Source organism: Cupressus sempervirens, chromosome 10 (assembly GCF_028749045.1).
Source record: "Cupressus sempervirens isolate cs-2001-9-10 chromosome 10, ASM2874904v1, whole genome shotgun sequence".
NCBI classification, from domain to species: Eukaryota; Viridiplantae; Streptophyta; class Pinopsida; order Cupressales; family Cupressaceae; genus Cupressus; species Cupressus sempervirens.
Genome location: NC_143127.1, coordinates 703,568,155 through 703,582,262, shown reverse-complemented (window position 1 = coordinate 703,582,262; position 14,108 = coordinate 703,568,155). Strand labels below are relative to the sequence as shown.

Below are 14,108 nucleotides of genomic sequence, written 5' to 3'. Positions count from 1 at the left end.
TATTTTGCGAGCCGACTTGCAAGATTTATTTCGTTTTCTTGGGATGAGTCTAGACCATTGTTAGGTCGGCCTTCCTCTTATGTAATGTTCTAGAATGATCTGTAAGGCATTTTGACAAGTATAAATAGAGTTTTTAGGCTTAGAGTTAAGCAAGTTTTTGGGAAACATATTTTAGAGCAGAATTGAAGGTGCGAATTTGCTGTTAGATCTTTGTAAGTGAATGTATTGTAATTGGCCGTAACCCAAAAGGCCTTATAGCTGAGCATGTATGTTGAATATTTAAAGAATCAATAAAAGTATTTCTCTCTTCTTCCTCCTTTGGTTGTTCCTTGTGTTTGCTTCCATTGTGTTAACTCTTGCAAGGTGGTTTGGATAGTTAAGTGAGCCTTTGGCCCTAATTATTCATCTCTTGCCTGCGTCATGGCACCAACACACTGCCGAGTGTCAGCAAACTCCCAAGCATCATTGAGCTCCCACAAGCATTGCTGAGCTCCAAGACCATGCCGAGCTCCAACACCATTTCGAGTTCCCTTCAAAGACCGAGCACCTCGACCATCACTAAACTCAATAGCAATCGAGCACCACTCCAAAGCAACTACTAAGCCTCCTATGAACTCCAAAGTAGTCACCAAGCAAATCCAAGACGCTCCTACATCATAATAACCAAGTTGATGATTCATTTCCAAGTCTTATAATAGCATTACGACTAACCAACACCTTCCATTTCCCATTAACATAACAAATAACAAATGTTCCCATCCATAAGAAATCGAAAAATGAGTAACTAATTTAACCAACCATTTCGGGTTAGCTTGAAATATCAACGGCTAGACAATTTCTCAAAATCACAAAATAGGGGATGTAACGCAAAGTCACAGACCTTCCTCTATCAAAAATTAACTTCTGAAAGACAATAAAGCACGTAGTTTCAAAACCATAGTTCAATACAGATATCAAACTGAAAAGAGAGTTTAAAAATCATAACAAGTCATGCAGAGCCAAAGTCTTAGCTGAAACCAGTATTAACAAAACCATTAAAACCAAAATCAATAAACAAGCTCGAAGGGCTAGCGGACTTGTCATGATAGCAACACATAAGAAGTGACATGAATTTCCCTTCCTGACATCTTGGACAACAAGATGTATGCCCCCTCCTCGTTTAAGAACTTAAACAGTTCCCTTGCATTGTCTTCCTGAGTTAAGTCACCACCAAAAACTTTACCCTACAGCAGACAAAGAGTGGTAGCACAAGCTTGCATTATCTTGAAAGCAAATTCACTAATGTCGCTCACATGGTTGCTTACGACAGCCATTTCCTCCTTCACCTACTTTACAGATGTGTCCAAGCTGGCAATTTGGTACTTGACGGTGCCCACCAAACCGCCACCAATTTTACCTTTGCCCAGGCTATCAGCATTGGTCAGGTTCAGCAAGGGAGACATTGGGGGGATGGGTTTGAAGTTATTCTGTCAGGGTGGGGGCCTCACTCTCAGCAGACTTTTTGCTTTCAGTGTCCACTGAGGTCTCCTCTTTTTTACCCAGGTCTTTGATAGCTTTTTAACCCCTTTCCTTAGTCAAGCAATTGGAGCAGCACATTTGTGGCTGCTGAGTGTCCTCATCACTATCGTGGTCAAGGCTGAAGGTATTTTAAACTATTATAACCCATAGTCATGATTCCAATAGGGAAATTCTTACAACACAAATTATTGCACGAATTTTTTAAATAGGTCATATGACCTTCAAAGTTCAAACCATGAATAAATTTGTTTGATTGACTATCTGTAGTTGTATGTTTTCTTAATATTAGAAAAAGAATCTCAGAATTACAGACTACTAGGTTACCTCATTCCTGTAACATGCAAATTGCTGAAAGAAATTGAAATTCGAAGTTAGCCATCCTGCCATATTCTTGTTAGACCAACTTGGTTTAAGCATAATTCTACTATAGGCACAATGGATACAATAAAACAGCAGGGGAATTCATCTGTGAAGACAATATCTCCACTTCCAAAACTATATCCTGTTCGATTTTTTCCCCTCTCAGAGAGGTGCAAACATCTTGCAATGGTAGTTTTTTTATTAATCTTGGGACAATTCATACATCATATCAGGAGTACATCAACGGCTTGGCATGTGATGACAAATTTAAAAGATGATCTTTTCTTTTTCACAAAGCAATGCATGTTGCCTTGAGGGTTATGTTTTCTAAACAATTACCACTCTATTCACCCTCATCTACAAATGTCCAAATCGAGCACAATAATATGGTCAGGAACGAAAGAGCACTTGTAAGCCCAAGTGCTGGAAATTTGCACATAGTTGATCTTGTTTCACAGAGAACGTTTCTTGGAAGTTCCATGTTTCTTGGAAATGACAATGAACTTGGCATCCAGCTCATTGCATGTATGATACTATAATGTCCAATCCCTTGTATCATGGAGGCAAGTTTTGTTCTTAGAGTTGGCAGTCATTTTCACACTGCACTTGCAGATGATGAAATTGAATGGGAAGATAATATAGAGAAAATTAAAGCTTTGTTTCAAATACATTTCAACAAGAAACAAGATAAGTGCAAATTCATACATTGGAAGTTATTATGTTTCTCATCAACCAAATTTTCATGACTCCATGCAAACAGAGACAAATCAATTTTGCTAACAACTATATTTTTGCATAGACCTCCACCGTGGTATTCCAGACAACATCCAAATGAAGATCTGCAACTAATTTTCCTTCCATTGATCTTCTTAACCAATACTCACCAACTTTTTTATATCCAATCTGGTAGGCAATCACAACTGTTGAAAATATTTGAAGGTCTCCACAGACATCTCATGCAAACCCTGCCATCGTTATTGTTTATGAAACTATATTTTTAATGCATCTACATAGAAGATTCCAGGACTTTGTCCATAAACCAATTTTAAGCATATCCTGACATGCTGCATTGGATCAGAATGCGGACTTTACAAGGCCTCATCAAATGCAGAAAACTTTTCATGGCCGCATTTGACAAGAAAACAGTTCACAAAGGCATTTGATCAGAGATCCCCAAAGCCTAATTCAATACATTTTTTGTTGGATACCTTAGAGGAAACTCACTCATGAAGCCATTTCCATTGAGAATTTTAAAGTTTCAATAACATATCCTTCCTCTGTAAACTGCAATAAAAGCATTCCTCTAGACAATGTCTTTCATCTTGATGTTTCAAGGCTTCATTGTTGCAATTATTTTTGGAAAATGCTGCAATCATCCTATTCAACAAGTGGATGTCTCATGCAGTAATCCTTTCAAATAAGTAAAACGGTTTGTTAAAATGCCCTGCCTGTTCATACCCTGCAACTACTGTTGTCCAAAATATATCTGCTCGATTCTGCAGTTTGCATATATATTGACAATGGCATTTGTGTTAGAGATATGAAACTGAATATACTTATTATTATTGAAATGGAAAGCACAAACGAAGATCAAATTATTGCTACACAGGAATATTAATAACATAAAGGATGATATATTCATTGAAATTATCTGGCATGATATTTCATTACATTCCATTGGCTTCTAAGGCTATTGATTTTCTGTCCAAGCTATCAAAACAACCTGCAGGAAAAACTTCCAAAAATACTAACTATTTATTCATTTATTATTTATCTATCCTATGATCTAACTATTGATGCAGTACTCCAATTAATAGGCGTGGATTGTATAGAGATTCCAAGTGGATACACAATAAATGGATACATGAAAGATTTAATGATTTGATTTAACATCTGTAATACATGACTGTTAACAGATATTTGATCAAAAAAATGCAAACATGAACTACCCTCCTGCTTTCACCATACATTATGAACTACCCTCCTGCTTTCACCATACATTATTACATTTTGTACATAGTTGTGTATCTGCCATATATTCTATCTGAATGATACAAGGCATAGGTGAGTTTGCCATCTTGTAAGGATTCCTTACAATTGCAGGCATGCAAGAGAACACGTATGGCTATAGCACAATCTGTAACAGTTAAGGGAGAAATATCCGCACCTCCTTTGAATTGACAGTTTTAGTCTGTAAGTCTTCACCTCAAATACTCTTTGAAAGAGTTCATTGGGAGTGGGAGATAAAGAGGAAAGAAGAAGGGAGAAAAAGAATCAACAAAGCATTAAAGGAAGAAGACAGGAACGGGATGAAGATAAAGAAGTGACTCTTTCAAAGGGGCAGCAATGATGAAGGGTTGTGACCCTTTCCAGGGTTGAGTAAATCGTGAAAGGTTGTGACCATAATGAAGAGGTGTGACTCTCCATCTTGTTGGAGTACATAATGCAGAGAAGATTTAATTTGAAGACAATAAAAGAGATCAATTTGGAGAATAATATATTATTCTCAAAGAAAATAATGAAAATGGCAACTCAATCCTTATGAAATGTGGTGACCCTTCCACCAATAAAGGAGAATTCATTCCAAGTATTGCAGGAGATTTATCATTCATCACTCACCCATACCTCTAAAGCATCAATCAAGGAAAATCAAGCCATTGAGTAACACACAGAGCAGTGATCAGCATCCAAAGAGAAAAGGTCAGCAAGATTTAGGGCAATACCACAAAGTGGACATTAACATAGAGCATATAACTGTCAATGTTTTGATGAAACTAACACCAAAATTTAATATATCAAACCAAAATATTTTACCGATTTGAAAAAATTTACTAAGTTACATGTTTTGTTGTTTATGGTCAACTGAAATGGCAATGCAAAGTGGAAACAGCACTGTAACAACTGAACAAAGCTACCTGACCTTGTGTAGTTGTCTGCCAACAGGAGCTTCTTTTGGCTATCAGTATATGCATTTTGTTCCCCAACTAGGTGATTTGGGGATTGCAAAATTGTAGTTTACTATATAAATGCCACTAGTTTTCAACAAGGTATAGTCTATCTGTTCAATAGATTATTTCACCAATTTCACAGTGAAATTTCGTTGGCTGGTATTTTATGGCCACATGCTAATTGGTATAAACAATATTTTCTAGCATAAAGTGACGGTATGGTCAAACTAGACAGACAGTACTTCAAGATGTCACACAAGGAAACAACTCTAATTGAAACAATGCCTTACCCATTCAGAGCTATTACGCATCTGAACTATTTGATGAAGAAAGGTAGATAAATCTTAAAAAGGTTACTTAAGGAAATTGTAATTAGTGCATTTAATCTTTATATCAATTCTGTCATAATAGTAGCACTTTTGTTCGAGTTAGATTCTATTTTAATAGACATACCCTAGCAGAAAAAGGGAACACAATATGAAACTATGAATCTATTTTCTGGAAATGATTAAAAAACCCAGTTGATTAACAAAAACAGGCAAATCTGGGCACTTGGAAAATTCACCTCTTTCTTATTTTTCTTGTTTCTTTCAGAGAGATCCACACAAATAGCCAGAAAGATAATACGGGGAACATAAGAAGTAGTATTCTGGAAATCCATTATCATACTTGCTGTTTGACCACCAAGGTCTTTTTTTTGGTCGTTTCAACTTTCAAATGTACAAATAGAATTGCTGGGAATGAGACAGCAAAAGTAGAGTTCCAAGCAGGCATCTCTGAAGGCAGAAATGATCAACTTTTTAGAAGAAAAGCTTACAGTTTCTAATTTGCAAATGGACTTCACTAGTGATTTATATGTAACCTTATGAAAAATAATAGGCAGGCATTCATTGCAAACTCAGTAAGTGCAATGATATTTAATCTGAAAAATGTCGGCAGATTTTGCAATAAATTATACATAGCATTTATTTATTCAGTTAAAACTGAGTATCGATCCAAGAGAAAAAAAATTCATCACAAGTAATCCTATTTTCAAATTTATCACGGAAGAATTACCTCAATCAGAAACATGGCAAATTTCAAAATAGAATTAGTAATAATAGTAACAATAAATCCACTGAATGTCCCAATCTACATAGAGAAGAAATTCATAAATAAAGCATGCTTCATGCTTAGTAAGTAGTCCCCCCTGAAGTTTAATAGGCAGGCTAACCATACTGATATTCCTGCTTCTTATGCAGATCCACAAAATACGAAACATGACTTTTATCAAGTTCAAATTAAATGTGGGTCTCAGATAAAAAAATTCATTGAAAATCATAGTTTCTCTCAATTTATCATTGTACAGTTATATCAATCAGAAACATGTACAATTGCACACTAGCACTAGCAATTTTAGTGATACTGATAAACAACTACTTTTAATGAATGATTTTACTTTGAGAAGAAATTCATGTAGCATGCTTCATGTCAACTACGGTAATATCTGCTCAAGTTCAACAGGCAAGCCATTTATGCAGACTTTTTCTGCTTCTTCATTCTCCAATCATTCATATTTGCTTGCACCTTTGCACGTACACTCTTCTTGAAACCAGGATAAGGTTCATAATTATAGAACTTTTGAAGGACCTGAAACCATAAAAATAGGAAGTTGCATTAGCCATCTACCTCTGACCAAAAAAGCCTTCTAAAAAAACTTTCAACTTTTTTCTTCAGACACCCTGGATAAAATACTCGTCGAAAGAAATTGAAGTTACCTCAAGCAGGACAAAAAATGGAGCCATCAATAAGGCTTGAACAAGATTATCCAAAAGTGCAGGTGCTCGCTTCTGAAAAACAAGAAGTAAGATTATAATTTGTACATGTAACAGCCATTAGCAAAGCTGTAAATTTCTATTGTGGTACCTCAAAAATTCCATGTCCTATGAATTGACCTGTCCAGCAGACCAATTGAGAAACCAGCACTACCTGTAAAGAATATGGCACCTATCAATCTTTAAAATAAATTAGAATACCTACTCACTCCCAAAGTGTGTTGTCATTATAACCCTGAATAAGATTTTATGCTATATATGTATGTCAGAAGGATTTATATCACTATCTGATTGCATCTTTTGAGTGGTACTAAAATTCTTCTGAATCATCAAATGTTATAGATGGTTTAAAAAATCAACACAGCTGAATGCAATAACACAGAAAACGTTTTATCGTTAATGGATACAAGATTCTACTTGTGAGACATGTTTTAACATTTATATGTTTATTACTTTTGTCTGTTCGAGTACACTTGATGGTTTCAAAATGAAGATTTGGCCTAACTGCCACGAAATGATTCTTTGTTTACAACCTTACATGTATTATACTATATCAGCCGATTCTTGTGAAATCCAAATATGTTTATGGGCAACCTTAACTCTTATCCAATGGACACTGGGTCCAAAAACAATCCAACATCATTCATTCAATCTAACAACTTTAAATACAAATTATTCCTAGACATGTAAAAATCTAATTTTCTTCAATTGGCTGCTACTAGTTTCCAAAAATTTTTATGCCTGTTACATACAAAAGGATTAGGCACTTCAGTGCAAAAATCATGAGGACCATGATCCCGCTAATCCGTGCAAAATGTTGAAGCTAAAACTAGTTTGAGATAAGTAGTCCATCATCAACAGTTGAAATCTTAAGCATGTAAAAACCCTACCAATCAAAAACTCAAGATTCCTAATCAAGCTTTAACAGAGCAGTTAAGGACCCTGTTTGCGCTGCAAGTTTTCCCAGAGTTGGTAGAACAAAGTTGGAGCTTGGTTTCACAGAGAAGAGGCCCCTATAGATATTGGGCACAAGAAAAACTGATGGAGGTCCTCTACAAAATATTTGTAATTATTGGATTCAGGAGGATGAGCCTTACAGCTGAACCTCTTTGGCTAACAGCCAAAGACTAAGTGGGTATCCATAACCTCATCCTTTTTCTATGTCGGAGCCTTGATCCCTAGTGAACTCTTTAAGAACCTTTCAACTTCACCAAGAGACCAAGGACCCATTGACATTGCCCAAATTTTGGAAAATACGAAGCCCAAAATTGTATTGCTATAAAATAGCAGAATGCAACTCCTAAAGAAGCCCAATTATACACTGCAACTACCCTTGAAAATATGGTATATAATAGCTATGTTGTACACTGGGAAGATTTTTCTAGAACAAGAAAAACTAATCGGCATTTTCCCCTCTACTCTACGAAAACAGACTAACATTAGCCAACAAAACATAGAAATCCAAGGACTGGGGATGAACTTACCTTCCATGCTAAGGAAAACCCCAACCTCTGAGCAAGAGCATTACTGCTGATCCAGCAAATAAGGCAAAGGGCTCCCGCTATTGTACCTGCTTTCTTATCCAACATAACATAAAAGAGAGCATATATAAGAGCTGTCAGGAAGCTCACGTTCAGTACCATGAACTCCTGGAAGGGAAAAGTCCCTGGTGGGAAGGGCAGAAGACCAATAGCAGGAGTGAAAGACCCTAGTATTAGCCCAGTGAAAAAAATTGGCCACACAAATATAGTATGAACGAGGACATTAATTTTATTACTGTGATAAGCTCCATAAAATGCAAATTGCTTCTCCAAATCAATCACTCCCACAATGGACGCTATCTGTAGCCAGAGAAAATTCTTTGCGAACCAGGAGTATCTGGTACTGCCCATTTTAAACATGTATATAGATTAATATTTTTATTTTTTACGACAGTTCACAGTAAATTTAACCCTGCCTTACTACAATATGAAAGAATAAGCGCTTTTCTTAAGATAACCGACCTAATATCTACAAATACCCAGTTCCATTTTAAAACAACCCATATCAGAAAAATAAATCTAGAGCTTGTTTATGAAAAATATATTCAGCAATGGCGCAGCACAGTTGCTTCAAAAACCGAGAATGATTGACAAATTACTCTCATTGCAGGGGAAAATATCATACAGGTTTAAAACCAGCTAACCTTTTGCGCTTCTGAACAAACCAGTTTCTTCCGCTGCACTGGCATTAATGTGATTTACACAATGAATACAGACAACAGAGCAAAAGCCTGACTGGTCCCACGCGAATCCTTAAATAACGAAAGGACAGTTCTTGAAAAAACAGTCGCGAGATGCAATATATCATGCATTCTATAAACAAGAGCTGCGTTAACAGCATGAGCCCCTCCTAATGAGCAAAAACTAGAACTTTGAGATAATTAGTAATATAATATATTTAATAATATTATAAATTAACATATTATTACTAGTTATAATTAATTATCTAATTTAAATATCAATATGTGACTCTAAGATATGTAATAGAATAAATGTTAGAAATTTAACTAATTATATGTAAAATTAAACATATAGCAAATTTATAAATCAATATTAATATTTTTCACAATTAAAAAATATTAAGTTGTAAATAATAATTATAATGTGAAATCTAGTTATATAATTACATTTGATATAGAGGAGACTAATAATTAACAATAATTAAATTATGATAGTAATAATATTAAGTTTAGAGAAGGAAGAGTCTATAACACAATTGTGCTATAGTTTTACTTAGCTAGTTATTAATTTTTTATATCTCAACCAATTAGATGTAACATTTATATTTAATTATAAATTATTTTTAATTATACATTTTTAATTAAAAATATTATTTTTTCTAAATTAAGACAAATACATGCCACTATGTGACATTTGTTATTTAGGTCTTGAGTTGGAGTCTATGAGTTTACCACATAATAATAATTAAGTGTCAAGAATTAATTATTTTGAAAAGTTGAAGGAAGGCTTTTGGATTAAGGGTAATGTCTACTTGGTCAATTCCCTTAATTTATAATTAAGAGAATGATTGGCATGCATGCAAATATTAGGTGGATGATAATTTGGGAATAAATGATGTTCATTTTAGTGAACTAAAATTCAAATTTGGGAATAAATGATGTTCATTTTAGTGAACTAAAATTCAAAAACAGTTCATCTAATAAATGTTCATTACATATCTTAGGAAGTTGAATTAAATGTGAGAAGGTGATAAATGAATTTGTATTAAAAAATCTTTAAATACAATTGCATAATAATAAATTATGCAATTGTGCGGTTAGGTGGTTCATAATTATTAGTAAAATGGAAGATGACAAAATATACTTCAATTTAAATTTTGTAATTTTAGGATTTGTGTTTCTATATATGAGATTAATCTCACACATGTGAGGATGACATGAATAAATGAGCAATATTATTGGAGAGCAAATATTTGGATGTGAAGGATAAATGTCAAGTGGAGGATATGTGTGTATAAATGAATAAGGTATGGTTAGATGCATATAATTGTGTGGGATTTGATCAAGTTTGTAATTATGTATGTTTTCTAATTCTATTAATTTCTTTTGTTTGGATTAAGTGTCAAGAATTAAGGATATTTTGAAAAGTTTGAAGGTTTTTGGACTAAGGGTAATGTCTACTTGGTCAATTCTCTTGATTTATAATTAAGAGAAAGCAAGTATTAGGTGGATGATAATTTGGGAATAAATGATGTTCTTTTTTGTGAACTAAAATTCAAAAAGATTAACTAATAAATGTTCAATAATATCTTAGGAAGTTGAATTAAATATGAGAAGGTGATAAATGAAAGTGTATTAAAAATCTTTAAATATAATTGAAGAGCAATAAATTATGCAATTGTGTGTTTAGGTGGTTCATAATTATTAGTAAAATGGAAGAGAACAATTAATATTTCAATTTCAATTTTTAAATTGTAGGGTTTGTATTTGTATATATGAGATTAGTCCTACATATGTGAGGATGACATGAACAAATGAGCAATAGTTGTGGAGGATATATATTTGGATGTGGAGTATAAATGTTAAGTGGATGATATATGTGTATAAAAAAATAAGTTATGGTTAGATATATAGAATTGTGTGGGATTGGATGGATTGGGGAATAAGGGAAACTTCACATAAAATAGTATTATTTTTCATATGTAATTGAATTAAGATAATTCTTCAAAATAGGCCTAAAATTAAATGAAAATTAGCATGACGTGCAAATTTTACTTTTTCATTTCATCCTATTTTGAGGTGCACATAAATGCTAATTGAGGAATGTAATTCAAAATTTTAGAGTATATGATTCATAAAAGAAAAGATTTTGGGTCCATATAAAGTAATGAAAATAAAAACTCTACCTAATAAGTTCAACAACCACCATGCAAGAAATGGTGTAAAAGAAAGAACAAAATCGGCATCATGAGAACACCAAGATTTATAAATGGAAAACTTGTGAAGTAAAACATCATAATACCATGAAACAAAGTTCAGGGTGACCAACTTCATCTACAAACAATGGTAGTCGAAGGGGTAGTAGAAGATAAGACCACTTATCAACATGATGCACCTTTCATGACATAGATGTGTCACATGTCCACGTTGTCTAGATCTCTCTTAGAATAATAGGCCGTAACTCATTACATATGAAACATCTATGAACGTTTTAATATGGACCCAGTCTAGAGACACATCTTCGCATGCAACGACAACCACAAATGGGGACATTTGCGTAATCGTTCTTCACATGGCTCATGATTCAAATGTCTACCACCTTGTGTAGATGAACAATGAGAAATTTATGACTCACATGATGTACCACCACCTCAAATAAAGAATCATTTGATAGATGTCTAATGTTCAAAGAATAAACAAGGGATGATTATGACTTGATAGACAAGGGAAGGGGTGGTTGACAAATTTCATGTTGCCTATGATAACCAATTATAGGCTACACCTAGGCATTTAAAATGGGAAGAGAAACACATTGTAAAAGGGTCCATGAAAATTTGGATTGGGAACAATTATTGTAATCGGGGGGATTCCTCTATGTAAAGCCTTAAGATTGTAATCAACTTTTGTGATTTGTAAACGTAATCAAACATGCCTAATTCCCTTTAGTTTCTATTGTAGAATCACATTTTTTTATGAATGTCTTATGTGCAAACTCAAACCTTAATATGCACTCTTCTTTTACCAGTAGTTGTTCTTGTATATTACATTCTAAGAGTTATGTCCTTTAGAGATCAGTAATTATTTCCAGTCAAAGGAATTTGTTCCATACCTTTATACCTCGTACTAAGGTAGCTTGTGTGCTTAGTCAAATATCTAGCATATCACCTTTATTTTTCATCATAACCTCTCTGCACCCTTTTCTCCACCTTCACTTAATAAAGAGTTGGCTTCTAAAATCCTAGAGCCCTCACACTCGAGATCTTCCATAGAGACCATTATGCTCTTGTGGGAAACTTTAGGAGTCGATAACTTCTTTTTTGATACATATGTAGGACACTGATCTTAATGATTGAAGATTGGGTACAATCTTCAAATTTTTCCTAATTCGAGGGATTTTTATCCTCAAAGTACTAGGCAATTTGATTAGTTTATGATGATGGATGAAAACTCTTCAATCCAAAGGGATTTTGTACCTTTTGACAGATCAAACCCTCTCATCTAAAGGTCTCTTTAATGGAGAGATCCTATGGGAAAACTCTTTTTTCCTATCCCTTCTAAGGAAATCCAAAGGTTTCTTCTCCCTACCAGTGGTATCAAGATTCCACCCTTGCCCCATGTGCTTATATAACAATCGGTTATGAGTAGAGCTTGAACACATCTTTCCCTCCCACCTAACACCAAGAGGAGATTAGGTATAGAAAATTTATGTGAATTCTTAAGGAGTTATGGAATATCAAGGAGAAGTACACTTATACCTACCATTAGTAAGAACCTTTTAGGATTAAAAAGAAAAAAATAACAATTACATGAAAATATAACCAATAATACAAAGTGTTTAAGGGAAAATGTGAATCAAGAAAAATAAACCTAAGTTCATCACATAACCCTAAACACTCAAAAGGGAAGTCAAGGAAGTTGATCATTTCAATCCCAATTCTAAGGTAACTAGATCAAGGAAGAATAGTATTGACAACATGATAAAGGGACACTAATGCAAACCAAGATATAGTAGTGATAGAATTAGAGAAGAGATGCAAGAGTCCTTAAAAGACTAGATGTAGCAAGAGCTATGAAATTAAGATGCTAGATGTAGGAAATAGACGTGTTAAAGTAATCAAGGTGATTAGAAGACTCACCTTAAAAATGGGGAACTTTGAAGCTAATTTTGTGATGTCTATGCAACTCTAATCACAATAATCTGAGCCCCAAACTTGAAACTATGAGATCTTCAAAACTAAGTTATTGTTTGGTTGTTTGGAAAAGTCAACCTTTCTCAGTACGGATGACTTTTGACTGTGTAGGCAAGAAATATTACCCTAATTAGCAATATTCAGACCTAATTCTAATTTTGCACCTCTAAAGTTCCACAAAAAGGGTATTTGAATCTATAACATGTTCATCTTTCTAAGATCTACAAAATCCAAGAAAAATGGTTTTTATTTATTGATGAAGGGATTTCCTTAGTCAAACCCTAGTTTAGGAATTAACCTTGAATTGAAATAATTAAAATGTTGAAATGTAAAGTAAATGCATGAATTCACCTTACAATAGCAAGATCTCTCAAATTGAATGCAATGAGCTCACTTTTCCAATTGAATTGGATAAAGAGGAAGATGAACAGATGTAGAATATGCAATTAAGGACCTTGAATTACTTGAGAGAGATCTTAAATGCTAGATAAACTTCTTCAATTTCTTGAACCCTTGATCTTCAATGGAGGAATTACTTGAATGCTTAAGAACTTGAACACTTTGAGTGCTCAAGAGCACATGAATGCTTGGATATAATATGAAGTTAGATGCAAACTAGATCAAATGGATGGGTTTATAAAGGAGTCACAATTAAACTTATCTCTTAGATTGACTGAATATAAAAATTAGCACCTTAGATCAATCTAGGCATGAGACCCAAGGAGAGGACCTAAGATAACACCCAAGAAAGGATGTCGTATGTCACTAATTGGCCCATCAAGGATGCACAATGTCCCTAATTAAGCATGGATGTTATACATCCTTGAAAACTAGGGCCTAGAACCCTCGAGATTCCCTTGAGGTCCCAAAGCAAGTCCTGGATCCCAAAAATCAGGTACAAAATTTGCGCTATGATTGTTAGAGTGTGGAAAATAGATTCTAAGTGATTGGATGAAGGAAAGGAACGATCTAATTAGTTAGATCCTACCTCTCTCTTTATTCCATGAAAATAGCAATGTTAAAGAGGATATATTAGGTCATACCATAGTTTTTCCTA

At 34.1% G+C, this 14,108-nt stretch overlaps 1 protein-coding gene across 4 annotated transcripts; it reads right to left on the bottom strand.

The window, feature by feature from the left end:
• Positions 1-2,517: 2,517 nt before the first annotated feature.
• Positions 2,518-9,030, bottom strand: LOC149535763 (2-hydroxy-palmitic acid dioxygenase mpo1-like). 4 transcript variants are annotated; one of them, XR_016357025.1, is made up of 6 exons: positions 8,125-8,524; positions 6,732-6,794; positions 6,584-6,655; positions 6,265-6,455; positions 5,500-5,602; positions 2,518-3,374 (listed from the first exon to the last, which is right to left on the bottom strand). XR_016357025.1 is itself a non-coding variant. In XM_089804615.1 (6 exons), exons 2-6 carry the CDS (start codon positions 8,430-8,432, stop codon positions 6,339-6,341), a joined length of 360 nt encoding a protein of 119 aa, XP_089660741.1. In that variant the 5' UTR covers positions 8,433-8,524; positions 8,826-9,030; the 3' UTR covers positions 5,897-6,338. The 4 variants fall into 4 exon arrangements, 2 of the variants coding, with proteins under 2 accessions (XP_089660741.1, XP_089660740.1); XM_089804615.1 differs by lacking the exons at positions 2,518-3,374; positions 5,500-5,602 and adding an exon at positions 8,826-9,030 and having other exon boundaries at positions 5,897-6,455; positions 8,125-8,217; positions 8,418-8,524; XR_016357026.1 differs by lacking the exon at positions 5,500-5,602.
• Between the last annotated feature and the right edge of the window lie 5,078 nt (positions 9,031-14,108).

Excerpts from the sequence above, each read along its gene's own strand:
- LOC149535763 (XM_089804614.1), bottom strand. The coding sequence starts at position 8,283 with ATGGTACTGAACGTGAGCTTCCTGACAGCTCTTATATATGCTCTCTTT. Across the intron at positions 6,795-8,124 it reads GGTTTTCCTTAGCATGGAAG|GTAGTGCTGGTTTCTCAATT; the intron begins GTAAGTTCATCC and ends TATTCTTTACAG. Across the intron at positions 6,656-6,731 it reads TAGGACATGGAATTTTTGAG|AAGCGAGCACCTGCACTTTT; the intron begins GTACCACAATAG and ends CTTGTTTTTCAG.